Source organism: Frankliniella occidentalis, unplaced genomic scaffold (assembly GCF_000697945.3).
Source record: "Frankliniella occidentalis isolate FOCC.00 unplaced genomic scaffold, Focc_3.1 Scaffold161, whole genome shotgun sequence".
Taxonomy (NCBI): domain Eukaryota; kingdom Metazoa; phylum Arthropoda; class Insecta; order Thysanoptera; family Thripidae; genus Frankliniella; species Frankliniella occidentalis.
In genome coordinates, this window is record NW_026267287.1 from 236799 (window position 1) to 250459 (window position 13661).

The following is a 13661-nucleotide window of genomic DNA, read 5'->3' on the forward strand; positions in this document are numbered from 1 at the left end:
GTTGCAATAACTGAAATGATGGGCCAACCAAACTACCGAGACCCTTCAAATGTGCGAGCCTTCTGGTCAGGTCGGGGTTCGGGCTTCTTCGGCAGTCACGACGAGACTTCGTTTCGTAAACGCGCTGTTTCTATCGTGACCGTGACGTCACGGCATTCATATCGCATTGTGCATTGTGTTACGTTACATTGGTGCGTTTGTACACGGCCCGAAGATTTTACCGAAAACTATCCCAAATTGACCACTGATGTAGCAGATCAAGGTGGAAAAATCTTCGACTGGTTCGAGATAAGGCAATTACGCATTACCAAAGGGAAACACGGTGTAACTCCGCTAGTTCTTTTAAAAATCAGTTCACCTATAATGGACGCAAATGATGGTTAGTTCCGAAAACGTTTAGTCCCGTTTTTTTACCTTCTTACCTACGCACTAATGCGTAATAGTGAAATTTTTGTTCTCATATAACTTGTAGTGTTGACTTCTGATAACTCTTTAATAGACCTTTTTTGGATGATTTGTGTTTCGCTTCCCATAACCTCGAAGACCGTTATCCACTGTTTGTATATTTTCAGAAAATTCGTGGAATGGAGAGGAGGATGACTCCGAGAGACCAATCAGGCAAGGGCCAAAAAAAGAGAAGAAAGGCAACACATTACCAATTTGGGGTAATGAACGGACAATGAACATGAACCCACTTATTCTTACGAACATACAATCGTCACATTACTTTAAAGGTAAGCAAATGTTCAAATTCTCCAATTTTTCTATTGCATTGCTGTATTTTGCTCTTAATTAATTTGCTTCTTGGTTTTCAGTTAATCTTTATGAGCTGAAGACTTATCATGAAGTTATTGACGAAATATACTACAAAGTTCAGCATATGGAACCATGGGAAAAAGGCAGTAGGAAAACTGCTGGTCAGACAGGCATGTGTGGTGGTGTAAGTATTTTGTTCTTCCTTTTATGTGTTGACTCAGCACCAGTAGTTACTTCAATACCTGTTTAACATTCGGGGGAAACTATCTCTTCATGTAAGCTTTGCAATGTCACAAAAAAAAAAGTTCTGGTGTGATGGTTTTATTGACGATAATCACAGTGATGAATATGGTCATAACCTTTTCTCTTTACTGATGCTCACTCATATGTTTGAATTCTGAAATGATCTATGAGTGCTTTCAGATTGCAGGAGCCTCATGTGACATGATGGGACGAAATGAGCCTGGAGGGTTTGACTGGTGTTTTTCGTAGAGTACCTCAAGTCATAATGAGTGAGAGCCCTTTGATTTTGTTGTTGTGCATGTCCAATTTATATCTTAATCTTGATGTGCTTAAGTGTAACACTCTCAACTCTTGTCCTTATTCCAAACCTTTTAGCCTTGGGGCTTATTTGTTTTTGTTTTTCTTTTTTGCTCCATTGTGTTCTGAAACTCCTGTGACTAATTGTTCTTTCTTAAACAAAAATGAAATGGTTCGGTTCCATTTGGTTGAGTTTTTACTATACTTCCTAAATTGTAGCTGACCGCACAATTCATCATAGTTAAATGTGAAGCGTCAGACAATGAAAATCACGTTAATTAACCAACTGTAGTTAGTTAACTACAGTAATATTCTTTTTTAAGGCTGGTAGCAATAGTTTTAAAGTTTGCAAAGTATAGCCCCCTTTCTAATACCCTGAAGCAATTTAAGTCTACATCAGTATAGCAGCTTGTAGGCTGTAAGCTTTTCTTTTGCAAGTTTCTGTTTCTTATTTCTTACGGAGAATTTTGTGGCTTTCTGTTCCATGTGGTGCTCAGGTTCGAGGTGTGGGTGCTGGAGGCATCGTGTCCACTGCATACTGCCTGCTCTACAAATTGTTTACCTTGAAGTTAACAAGAAAGCAGGTAAATGGGCTAATCACCCATCAAGATTCACCTTATATTCGTGGTCTTGGTTTTATGTACATCAGGTAAGTTTTTGCTCTGGTTCCGACCCCACCTACCAGCCTGAGCTTGTAGCTCTTACTGGATGCACTATGTGTGTTAGAAAGAGCTTGTAGGATATCTTAGACTCTGAGGGAATGTTGATTTCTACAGAACATCAATATGTCTAAATGAAAATGGGAAATTTCTGAGAAACTAAGACTGCCAGGCATATACTTCTTTAAAAATGTACTATCTTCCTTTGTCTTTTCCAGGTACACACAACCACCAGCTGACTTATGGGACTGGTATGATGAGTACCTTGAGGATGAAGAGGTGCGTATCATGTGGCTTTTTTAACACTAATCTTTTTTAACGTTTACAGTGTTCTGGTGTCACATTCTTGATGGGGCCCGTGCATTTTTAGGAGTTCTGGTAGATTACTTGGAGGTCATTTAAGGACTCTCGTTCATTAATCCTCAGTTTGAGAGAAATCTGCTATCATGCAGTGAATGGTGCAGAAAAATATTTTTCTCTCCTCATAAGTGGTGAGGCAGGTGGAAGATAGGCTCCCAGAAAAATAAACACTTGTCTATGTGTTGTTACACACTTCAATAATCTGAAAGGTGCTTGCAAAATGTATCTGATGCAGTGCTTTGTTTGATCTGTTGCAGGAAATTGATGTGAAAGCTGGTGGAGGACAGACTATGACAATTGGTTGTATGTTAAGAATCTTTTTAACCAAACTAGAATGGTTCTCAACTCTCTTTCCTAGGATTCCAGTACCTATTCAGGTAAATTGCTGTACCACTCAGATACTATGAAACAGATGTACATTTTGTGGCTCATTGTATTATTATGTGTTCACAGCAATCCCTAGAAAAAAAAATGTCCGAACGCTTCCCTCACAATGCACCAATCCGGCAACCTCCAAGAAATGTTGGTGGACCATCTCGTCCTGTTGATCGGGGGGGTGATGATGGGTTTGGTGAGGCCGAAAAGTTTTCCAAACACCGAAGGTTAGTAAACAGAATAACTCTAATCTAATTAATTTTCTACATCCCTGCTGTTTATCATAAGGACTATATTTACTGGTAACTGCATTTTTTATTTTTTTTTAGGGATTCACCAAATGGAGGTCCACCGTTTAGTGATGGCAGCTCCTTCCTTAGAGACAGCTACCGTGAAAGGGATGTAAGGCCACAAAAAGACAGAGATGTCAGAGATGGAGATCGTAGCAGAGACCGCGATAGAGACAGGGATAGGGACCGAGAAAGAGAGAGGCACAGAGACCGGGAGCGTGAGAGAGACCGTTACAAAGGGCACGGTCAGAGCCGAGATCGCAGCAGAAGTCGGGACAGGGAACGAGAACGGCACCATGGACGGGACAAGGACAAATACAGGGAACGGGACTATAGAGAACAACACACTTCTAGAGACAGGTATGTTGACAATATTAGACAATTACTTCTTTTTCTTTAGAGCACCCCTCCTGATTAATCTCTTAATTTTATTTTTTCTTTCCCAGGCATCGTTCCTCTAGCTATAGGTGAATACCGCTGCTGTGACATGTTTGTGGGATTAAATATGATGTGAGCCACTGATGTTTTAGAGCAATGTCATTTTTTCACTGCTCTCGTAATCAAGTTCAAGTTCCATTATATTGCACACTTTGAGTATAAAGAAGATATTTTTGAGAAGAGATAATAAATTAGAAGCTGGTCTAATATAGTAACACATATTTTAATTTTATTCATCAAGTAGCGTTTGTTTTCACGGGTGTCTTCAAGAGAGTTGTATTTTTCTTTCTAAAATTCTATTTTGAATTAGTTTGTATTTTCGAGCCAGTAGTTGAAAATCCACTTATTTTACCAAACTTCCATTTTAATTTCATTGAATAAATTATATTTGATTCATTTTTTTTCTGCCTAAATTGTTGTGAAGCCTCAGGGACATTTTCAGTCTGTGTATAATTATAGAGGACTTAGAGTGTGATACAACCATGCCATGTTTTTAACTATAGACTGTAAAAAAAAAGAGGCTTTTGAAAGTTGCTGTAATATTAGCACACATTGGATGTTCCTTTATTCAGCTACATTTTGTAAATGTGGATATATTAAAATATTTATGTGAAATGTATCCAGTATTATTTGTAACATTATAAAAAACAATCTTTCCTCTGTTGAAAGCTTCAGGTTCATAATCAATCAATTAACTCAGTTGTACTGGACCCCCACTGAACGCTTGCTTCATTTGTTCAAGTGCAGGACCGTGAACCTTCTGAAAACCAGGGAGTTTCTCTTCACAGCGCCGTAGCCAAGCAGATACTCGTGGAGGTACAACATCCGGCAACAGACTCTGTAAATATTTAAGGCAGTCAAATACATTTTCCCATTGAAACAGCACTGGACAAATACAACTGTATCTGAATTCACCTCAGCACTGATGGCTGCCGCTGAGCAATGACAGTCTGCAATTGTGGGCCAGTCGAGAGCAATGAATTGGCTGTCACCCAAGAGTTTGTCGAGGTCTTCCAAGACTTCCTTCACATGTGCGATATGGTCGGGGTTAGGTTTTTCGCCAAACAGAACAGGGACCTGGATTGCAAAAGAGTCAAGATTTAGGTTTACAAGAGATTTACAAATTTCAGAATTTACAACACATGATGAACTTACCCCCATCTTCTTCAATGCTGGACCGAGAACACCATTGTCGAAATGCAGTCGTTGATCAACAACTCCTCGAAGACGGGGTTCTTTGGGGTACCATTTGTCATCCTTACCATATGCATTGACAAGGTAGCAGGATATGGCATGACTATGACAAAGTTGAGGAAAAATTAATCAGTTTTAACTTCTTAATGCTAATAGTTTAGGTTGAACAAACTAAGCATAAAAATGTATATGAATTGCACAAACCTGTCAAAAAGAACATAGTCACCATCCACCAATGTTGGAATGGAGTGAATTGGATTCAGCTGGAATAAAAAATTAAATCAATTGAGTGAAAGTGGAATACACTTATCGGAAACCCTGAGATTCTACAGCAGTTCATACCTTCAAGTATTCTGGTTTGTGATGATCCCACTTTGTAACATCAAGGAATTTGAGTTTGTATTTGACATCTAGTGCTTCACAGGTCATCATTGTTGCACGGAGAGGTGGGCTGATCTTGAAACCATAAAGTTCAACAGGCTCCATGGTAGTTGTCTGTCAAAAGATGTAATTAATTAGTTGTATCACTTTCAAAGTTAAAACCCTATTAGAACACCGAACACTACAGAGTATTTCCCCACAGCGCATATGTGGGTGTAACAAAATCGGTCTCACTTGGTGTCACTCCTTTATCCCTATACAAGTCGAAGTAAGCTTACTTGTTTCTAGAAACTGGAAGGAAGCTGCGTGGTCAGTTTGCCCTTGACACCCGACTGCGGTGACTGCTGACGCGGCTCTGTTGTGTAAGTATCTGGAGTGGAGAGTGGAGGCTCTTTAAACATTGGACTGGCTGGAGGGGGGAGATTACGTGATCGCGGCCCGCTCGCCCATGGCTCCCTAGGAGGCCCTCAGGCTAGGGAGCCTGGAGGGGGGAGAGTCGCAGAGATCACGTGATCAGGGCCCACCGGCCGCCCACCGCCCACGCCACGGCCCTCCTATTTGGCCCTCCCTTCCCCCGTCTCCGCTCCCTCCCTCCCCCCTCTGGGGACTCTGCGTCGGATCGGATGGTTCTCCAGGTTATTGTGAGGAAAATTATAGTTGTTAAATTTTTTATTAAATTTTTTCGTGGAAAATTAATTTGAAATTTTGTCATAATGCTATTTGTAGGTCTGACATCCTAACCGCAAAAAGTTTTTTTTAAACGAACCCGTGTAGTCAAGTGTCATCACATTTGGAGTACGCCAAATTGATCTCAATTGACCTAAAAGGAGTCATTTTGAAGTCATCATGACATCGTTTTGACACTCATTTTGAGCGTAAAATGACACCCTTCAGTTATAATGACATCACTTTGACCTTTTCTGTTCCCTGGGGAAGTCCCGGGCCTTGAGGTGGCGCTGCGCCATACAGTCAGAGTCAAGGCCAACGGTCCAATCAGACAATGGAAGACCGCCTAGTGCGTGGATACTCCAGCATAAGGACTAGGAGTGGGCCGGGGACCTCCCGGTTCTAACTAGTTCTAACCGGCCGCCTCGGGTAAAGTCGACTTTAACAGGCTAATGTCGTTTTTAACCGGTTAATGTCGACATGGTCATTATTCAACAGTGTATTCAACAGCGTTTCATAAATCTGGATATATTAAAATAATATTTATGTGAAATGTATCCAATGCTTTATTTTTAACAGTTTAAAAGTAATTGTTAATCTGTTGTAAATTACAATTTTGAAATTGTCTTCAAGTCAACTGTACTAAACAATTGCTTTAATTGTTCAACTGCAGGAGAGTGAACCTTTTGGAAACCAGGGAGTGCATCTTCACAGCGCCGTAGCCAAGCAGACACTCGTGGTGGCACAATATCGGGCATCACACACTGTAGAGATTTAAGCCGTCAAACAGATTTCCGACTTGAAACAATAGCAAAAGACAACTGACTTCGGAACTCACCTCAGCACTGAGGGCCGATGATGAACAATGGCAGTCTGCAATTGTGGGCCAGCTAAGAGCTATGAATTGGCTGTCACCTAAGAGTTTGTCAAGGTCTTGTAAGGCTTCTTTCAAGCTAATTACATGGTTGGGATTGGGTTGTTTGCCAAACAAAACAGGAACCTGTAGTGCAAAAGAAAAAATTATTTTTAAATTTAAAATTATTTTATAAGTTAAGTACACTATGAACTTACTCCCAACTTCTTGAATGCTGGACCAAGAACACCATTGTCGAAATGCAGTCGTTGATCAACAACTCCTCGAAGACGGGGTTCTTTGGGGTACCACTTGTCATCATTACCATACGCATTGACAAGGTAAGAGGATATGGCATGACTATGACAGAAAGTGGAACAAAATAAACAGTTTTAACTTCACACTATTAGTTTGAATAACCAAACCAGGCATGAAAACATCAATCAATTGGTCGAACCTGTCAAAAAGAACATAGTCACCATCAACCATAGTTGGAATGGAATGCAATGGATTTAGCTGGTATAAAAAATTAAAGAAATAGAGTAAAAGTGGAGTAAACACTCTCATAGGAAACTGTGAGATTCTAAAGCGGCTCATACTTTTAAGAATTCTGGTTTGTGATGATCCATTTTTAAAACATTAAGAAACTTGAGTTTGTATTTGACGGCTATTGCTTCACACGTCATCATTGATGCACGAAGAGGTGGGCTGGCAATAAAACCATAAAGTTCAATGAGCCTCATCGTAGGAGTCTGTAAGAAACAAATTACTTGTAAGCCTCTCAAAGTTGACTACTTTTGCCTTCCCTTTTGACAGCTCACTGGCAGCCACACTATCAGCTGACAGGTAAGGATCAAAAGTCAAGGTGGTGTGTGACATCACAAAATTTTAATCAGTGCAGATTTAGTATGCGCAAGGATGTTTAGCATACCCCAAACTTAGCACCTCTGGAGAACTATAGCCACATGTGCAGATAAACCTGGATAAATGTAAAAAACAAAGAAAAACAAATATACACACAACAAACAATAACAAAACGAAACACTAACAACAACAACAGTCGACTGTCATTCGATACCATCGATGAACCATCGAGATTTTTTGAGCGAGTCGAGCGCTTCCGCGTCCGCGTGTTGTGATTCTCGCGCGTTTAGTTGTCAAAATCAACTTTTCGTGTTTACTCTCATATTTTGCGTTGATACTGCAATGAAGTGTGTAAATATATATAGCAAATGTAAGTCAATAGTTAAATTATATTTTCTTTGGTTAATCTAATGTGGGTCTTGGTTCAAATGTCAAAGTTATACTGTGAACGAGGTTAGGTGTTCGTGTTTGTTTGATTACTAAGCTTATAACTTTTTGAGATAGTGGTGAACTACTATTGATACAACCGTAAAGTGTAATTCCTTTTATCAAATTAATTTACTTATGAACCATCAGTAGGGTGATTGACATTCTTGCCAACAACTTTTAAAAGTCAAAGTCTGCTGCATCAACCACAGTTTTATTTTTCTGTGAATAGACTTGCGTTTGCCTTTAATCAGTTTTACAACACCTTACAGAACATGGAACAAAATGAGGGTGATGGTACTGTTTTAATCCTGCAAGTTGATGAGCACGGGAAGCAACAGCAGTTTTCATTTGAGAACGAGCTTCAAGGGGTGTAAGTTTTTAGTTCATTGTAATGAAAAGAGTGGAACATTTCTGTTAAGAATTCACCACTTTCCCTTGTCATTGTATTTCAGAACTGAGCTGGGTCTTGGTGAAGTTGATGAAACTCTCCTAGATCACAGCAACCTCATGGACAAGCCAATCAAGCTGGAACATTTGGGGGCGGATGACGCAATGATAATGCTTCAGGGCGATGACTGTGTCCTTGGGACAGATACAAGTGCCACTGATGAAGCAGGTGTGACAAAATAGGTTTTTAAAGATTAAGAAATAGAGTTGTAAATATTGTATTTATCATGTTTCTACCTGTTTTATTTTCCCCATTATTTGTAGGAAATCTTATATCAGTTGATGGTGTCTTGGATGGTATTGGGCTGGAGATGGTAGAAGATATTGATATGAATAAATCAGCGGAAAGCCCTTCCAAAGATCCATTATCACCAAATGAAGATCAGCAAGATGAGTGAGTAAACGGTCCTGAGACTATCAATTAATTTCTGCCGTTATTTGAAAGTATTATTATGTATCAATTTTATTGCAGCGATGACATTATTGTCCAGCATATGGACATCCGACAGCCTTTATCTACGCTACGTGTATTGCTTGAGCAGAGGTTGGCTGTAGATCTGTCAGATTATGAATTTTGGCTCCAGGATTCTCAAATGGTAATTTCATTAGTTTAAAATGTGTGATGCAAGACATTGTACTTTCCTCTTGGTTAACTTCTTTAGTTACCTATTTATTGAATTTTCAGTTGGAGAGCCATAAAAACTTAGTAGACCAATGTGTCCAAGGTGAAGGTTTGGTGCAGGTCAATGTTCGAATAAAGACTGATGGTAAAGTTAACAAAATCAACATTGAAGATGTTTTGAAACCAGCTGAGGATGGTGACATTGAAGAAACTGAAGAAAGTCAAGGTATAGATGTTGTAAATTCATTTGATTCCTCCCCCTCCTGCAATTTGAACTGATATTGTGTGTAGTGATTTTTACGTATTTTTGGCTGACTTTTGTTTTCTATTTTTAGAATCTACACGTATACCATCTCCCACCAGTCCTCCCGCTGCAAACCCTGTAAGATGGATTGTTGATGCAAAGTTTAAAAAAGAGATGGAAAAACTCAGCATACCACCTGGTATAACAGTTATTTTAATATATTTTTTACCATCCATCTTTTACATCTGTCTTGTTTTTGTTTTAATTTCTCTTGCATTCCAGATCCAAATGATTGGTCTGCTGCTCAAGTGCTACACTGGCTTCAGTGGGCTGTGAGGCACTTTAGTTTAGTAGGAATTCAACTAAAGGATTGGGCTATCACTGGGGAAGACTTATGTAACATGACTATGGCCCAATTCCAGTCAAAAGTTCCACTTGATCCTGGTGACCTATTCTGGACTCACCTTGAACTTCTCAGGAAATGCAAGTTTGTTGGTAAGTGTGTTAATCTATCCATCTATCTTGCGAGTCTTGGCAAAAAATAATGTTTTTTGTTTGTTCTAAAGCTGTTGTGCATACTAAAGCACATAAAGAACCAAAAGAAAAGTCTCATGCTCTTGCAAGCCGAAATCAGACTTATGTGCACTCCAAGCAACACAAACCTTCAGGTCAAGGCAAACTTCATGGGAAACCAAGATCAGCCAGGGTGTCGGGCTTACCTTTGGGTTCTATGGATGCTACAACAATCGGATGTGGGAACCGCTCAGGTATCAATTAAACTCTCTTCGTTTTATGTAATCTTGAAGTATTAAAACTACTGATCAGTTCACTAAAATTCTTTTACAGGAAATAATGGTCAAATTCAGTTATGGCAATTTTTATTAGAATTATTAACTGATAAAGAACACAGAGATGTTATTCAGTGGTTGGGTGATGATGGTGAATTTAAGCTTCTCAATCCAGAAATGGTTGCACAGCTTTGGGGTGAGAGGAAAAATAAACCTACAATGAACTATGAAAAGTTAAGTCGAGCTCTAAGGTACTATTATGATGGGGATATGATATCAAAGGTATGTCTCAATTCTGAATTTTATTTGTCCTATGAAAAGACTTCCATGATTGTGTTTTTTATTCTAATTTTCCTATTTCAGGTTCAGGGCAAGAGATTTGTGTATAAGTTTGTGTGTGATCTTAAACAACTTTTGGGATATAGTGCTAGTGAACTTAATGCTTTAGTTGAAGAGTGTGAAAGAAAATCATTGGGTTTCAATCCTCAATATAATTTATCACCTGTCCATGTTTAATATATTGTACACTGTATTACATATACATTACTTTGTTACCTGATACTGATTTCATCTTAAAACTTACCGTTTCATTTTATTTTCTGGTTTGCCCTGCTTTTGAATTGTTATTTCCATAGCTCACAGTTGTATGGAGACTATTTACCACCCCCGGTGTATTTTTGTATGCTGTTTCGCTCTTTAGAGAAAAATATTTAATATCCATCTAAAAGATATGCATGAAGTTTACTTTCTCAATTAACTTTCATTGATGGATTAATGATTATTATTTAATAGATTTGTGTGTTGCCGGAAAAACTAACATGATGGTGTGCTTTGTAGTTTGTGTTTATGGCCTGTGTTAGTTAGGCGAATGTTGGATGTATTAAATGTTCTGGAACTGTTTTTAATTACAATATTGGTTTTAAAAGGTGATATAATTATGATAAGACATGACGAAGGCGGCAATGTTACATTGCTTTCTTGTAAAACTGCCACTTTTCTCAATTTACAGGTTAACATATTTATTTTGTTTACTAAGAAGCTTTACATAGTAGAGGCTATCACAATCAAGTTTTAAGTTTTAGCATTGATCAATGTTTTATGCAGACATTGAAAGCTTGCCGGATGTTCCTAATCAATTTTATTCAAAGTCTGTGCTGGTCAGATCTTTCTATAAACTTTACTAGTTTTGTAAAACAAAATTCTTTCATATATTTTCAATAAATTGACGTTCATATTCTCTATTGTTAAATAACTCGTTTATTTTTTTCCGTGAGAAAGTATGTATGAAGTTTGATGTGAGATGTACCCAGTCTTAGTAGTCGTCCTGGTCGTCGGGCATGGTGTCCTCTTGCACCTCCCGGTAGTCCATCTCGAGGGCGGCCAGGTCTTCCCTCGCCTCGGAAAACTCTCCTGAGAATCGAAACGGTCGCCGGCCATAGTCACAGAGAACAGCCGCCTTTGCGGGAAGAAAACGGGGGGGGGGGGGGAGGAAAGGTTGCAATAAGCGCCATGGACTCACCTTCCTCCATGCCCTCGCCGACGTACCAGTGCACGAAGGCCCTCTTGGCGTACATGAGATCGAACTTGTAGTCGAGCGCGGCCCAGGCGTCCACGATGGCGCTCGTGTTGCACAGCGAGCAGACGGCACGGGAGACTCGCGCCAGGTCCCCGCCGGGCACCACGGTGGGTGGCTGGTAGTTTATCCCAACCTGCGGGTGTGGAATTGGGGTAGAAAAAATCAGTAGGATCAGTCCCCGGCTTTGTTCGAACAGACAGAGCTTTCTCAGGAGTTGTCATTCCCTGCCGTCCAACCGTATTCAGGAGGAAAATTGAAATTGAAATAATTTTTATTTAAGGACTTCATACACTGGTAAAACAAAGGTAGGATATCCTACCTTTAAAGGGCGTTAAATCTCCAAAGGCATTACAATTTATGTTTTTTCGAAATATTTCTTCCCCATGGAACAAAATTGGATTCTAAAACCTATTTTCGTAATCTACGCAAAATTCCGCGTCAAACGAGCCTACATATGATGGGGTTCTGTTCAATAATGGCATAGATTAATTTCATTATTAGTACTTTTTGACTTGCTTTTCATTTGCTGACCGCTTATCTGAACCCTATCACATGTAGGCTCGTTTGACGCAAAATTTTGTGAGGAATGCGATGATGAATCTCAAAATATGATTGGTTTGCTCATATAGAAAATATTTTGAAGAAACTGAAAATATGCTCTTTAGCACCCTTAAAACGAGTTTAACGCCCCTGGAAAGGTAGGACATCACACCTTTGTTTTCCCAGTGTACTCCAACGGCTAACCTATCTTTCGGATGTCGTGCTCTCTTATGCATATGTTCAAATTAAGAAAGTGTTTATGGTAAATCTTATATTTTGATCAACAAAAGTTTGTCTCAATCCTGTTCACGATTTGATTTACGAGGGCCAATCTTATGAATCTGAAATTTTCAATTCTTGAACTCAAGTTCTCTTCCACCTCATTTATAAATTCCAGAACGTTTGGTTTTTCTGCACGCAAGGAGAGTGAAACTCTAGATGAGATGAAGAGGAGGAGGGAGAATCGTGCCGTGAAAAAAGGAAAGCTTTCATGCAGAGAACCCACACAAATCTGCCTTGGAACAGCGTGAAATGATGAAAGGGCTGCAATCATCTGGAAAACCCAGTCAACAAAGCAGCTACCATTTACTTTCGGGAGGCATTGGGGATGATCCTATGGGAATCCTTCACAAGTACTACTGGGACGTCCCGAAAGTACATGCCACGGAGTTCTTCAGGATGTGCTTGGCAGCATGTCCTAATTCACATCCCGGATAGGATCTAATTGGGAGGCACTTGTGATTGGATGTACTGAGAAGTTACTCCTCAGGACATACCAACAGTGGAGCTCCGAAGGGATGTCCCACCGAGGTGCTACTTAGCATGTCCCCAGACAGAACATACCATCCCAGTACCTCCTTAGGTGGACCTGCTCATCTGCTGCTAGGGATGTCCCACCGAGGTGCTACTTAGTACGTTCCCAGACAGGACATACCATCCAAGTACCTCCTTAGGTGGACCTGCCAATGTGCTGCTAGGGGCGCAACAGTGGGGTTCTACCCAGCATGTTTTAGTAAAGACATCACACGTGGGAGCTACCACAGAATGTCCCGACGATACTGCCCCGAAGGGCATCCTTTAAAGGTTCTGCTTAGTATGTTCTCGAGCGAATAGAATTTTATGTAGCTACCAATTTCTGACGGCTTATTTAAGCAAAAGTGGTAATTGGGTGTATTGTTTTGCTAAATGAGAACAAAAGTTCACACTGGAGTGTAGCTGTGTAAGTTAGGATGTTTTTAAAATTTAAATAGGATAAAAGTTGGAAGGGGAGTGGGAAACGAACTAAATAAACAGAATATAATTTCAAAAAATGCAAAATAAAAGGTTAGTAGCAGTATTATAATTTGCGCCTACGCCAAGTCGGCGCGACCTCATCGCAACCCAGTAACGTCCTGGGGAGGTCCCTAGGTGGTCCCCGGGAGGTCTGGGCGGTGCCCGGCACCCCGTGGCATGACATCCTGTTCCTCAAGCCATCCTCCCATCTCGTCTCCGTGGCCCAGTGGGCAGCGTGGGCGGCCAGTAACCCCACAATGAATGAAATTAAATCCACCTGCCATCTATACTATCTACTATCTATCTACCTTGACCGAGTGGTTGTGCACCCGCTTCTCCTTCTTCGCCACCTTCATTTCGCCCTACT

General features: G+C 40.1%; 5 protein-coding genes and 1 long non-coding RNA gene across 9 annotated transcripts in view; 3 read left to right on the top strand and 3 right to left on the bottom strand.

Moving 5' to 3' along the window:
* The first annotated feature begins 139 nt into the window (after positions 1-139).
* Positions 140-4037, top strand: LOC113210586 (pre-mRNA-splicing factor 38B). Its single transcript, XM_026428656.2, has 9 exons — positions 140-379; positions 573-734; positions 816-940; positions 1794-1945; positions 2174-2234; positions 2573-2692; positions 2769-2917; positions 3020-3340; positions 3427-4037. Exons 1-9 carry the CDS (start codon positions 364-366, stop codon positions 3449-3451), a joined length of 1131 nt encoding a protein of 376 aa, XP_026284441.1. The 5' UTR covers positions 140-363; the 3' UTR covers positions 3452-4037.
* LOC113210589 (glutathione S-transferase 1) lies at positions 3950-5440 on the bottom strand. Of its 2 annotated transcripts, none has more exons than XM_026428659.2 (6): positions 5272-5440; positions 4955-5107; positions 4817-4875; positions 4574-4715; positions 4334-4495; positions 3950-4256 (listed from the first exon to the last, which is right to left on the bottom strand). In XM_026428659.2, exons 2-6 carry the CDS (start codon positions 5096-5098, stop codon positions 4110-4112), a joined length of 654 nt encoding a protein of 217 aa, XP_026284444.1. In that variant the 5' UTR covers positions 5099-5107; positions 5272-5440; the 3' UTR covers positions 3950-4109. The 2 variants fall into 2 exon arrangements, with proteins under 2 accessions (XP_026284444.1, XP_026284445.1); XM_026428660.2 differs by having other exon boundaries at positions 5228-5436.
* Positions 5441-6109: 669 nt separating this feature from the next.
* Positions 6110-6697, top strand: LOC113210590 (uncharacterized). Its single transcript, XR_008011602.1, has 2 exons — positions 6110-6245; positions 6333-6697. It is a non-coding gene; the product is annotated as an uncharacterized LOC113210590 (long non-coding RNA).
* Positions 6202-7588, bottom strand: LOC113210588 (glutathione S-transferase 1). The gene is made up of 6 exons (XM_026428657.2): positions 7444-7588; positions 7112-7264; positions 6970-7028; positions 6731-6872; positions 6498-6659; positions 6202-6423 (listed from the first exon to the last, which is right to left on the bottom strand). The coding sequence occupies exons 2-6, from the start codon at positions 7253-7255 to the stop codon at positions 6268-6270; spliced, it is 663 nt and encodes a 220-aa protein (XP_026284442.1). The 5' UTR covers positions 7256-7264; positions 7444-7588; the 3' UTR covers positions 6202-6267.
* On the top strand, positions 7340-10811 carry LOC113210585 (DNA-binding protein Ets97D). Of its 2 annotated transcripts, none has more exons than XM_026428655.2 (11): positions 7340-7358; positions 8075-8175; positions 8258-8421; positions 8517-8646; positions 8725-8848; positions 8938-9100; positions 9210-9317; positions 9401-9613; positions 9685-9885; positions 9965-10188; positions 10270-10811. In XM_026428655.2, the coding sequence occupies exons 2-11, from the start codon at positions 8078-8080 to the stop codon at positions 10420-10422; spliced, it is 1578 nt and encodes a 525-aa protein (XP_026284440.1). In that variant the 5' UTR covers positions 7340-7358; positions 8075-8077; the 3' UTR covers positions 10423-10811. The 2 variants fall into 2 exon arrangements, with proteins under 2 accessions (XP_026284440.1, XP_026284439.1); XM_026428654.2 differs by lacking the exon at positions 7340-7358 and adding an exon at positions 7566-7746.
* Positions 10812-11141: 330 nt separating this feature from the next.
* The window catches only part of LOC113210593 (tubulin alpha-1C chain-like), a 10420-nt gene continuing 7900 nt past the window's right edge, over positions 11142-13661 (bottom strand). For both annotated transcript variants that reach the window (XM_052271417.1, XM_052271415.1), the window contains exons 6-7: positions 11426-11615; positions 11142-11316 (exon numbers count right to left, since the gene is read on the bottom strand). In XM_052271417.1, the coding sequence (XP_052127377.1) occupies positions 11219-11316; positions 11426-11615 (288 nt within the window). In that variant the 3' untranslated portion in view covers positions 11142-11218. The remainder of the gene's footprint in view (positions 11317-11425; positions 11616-13661) is intronic.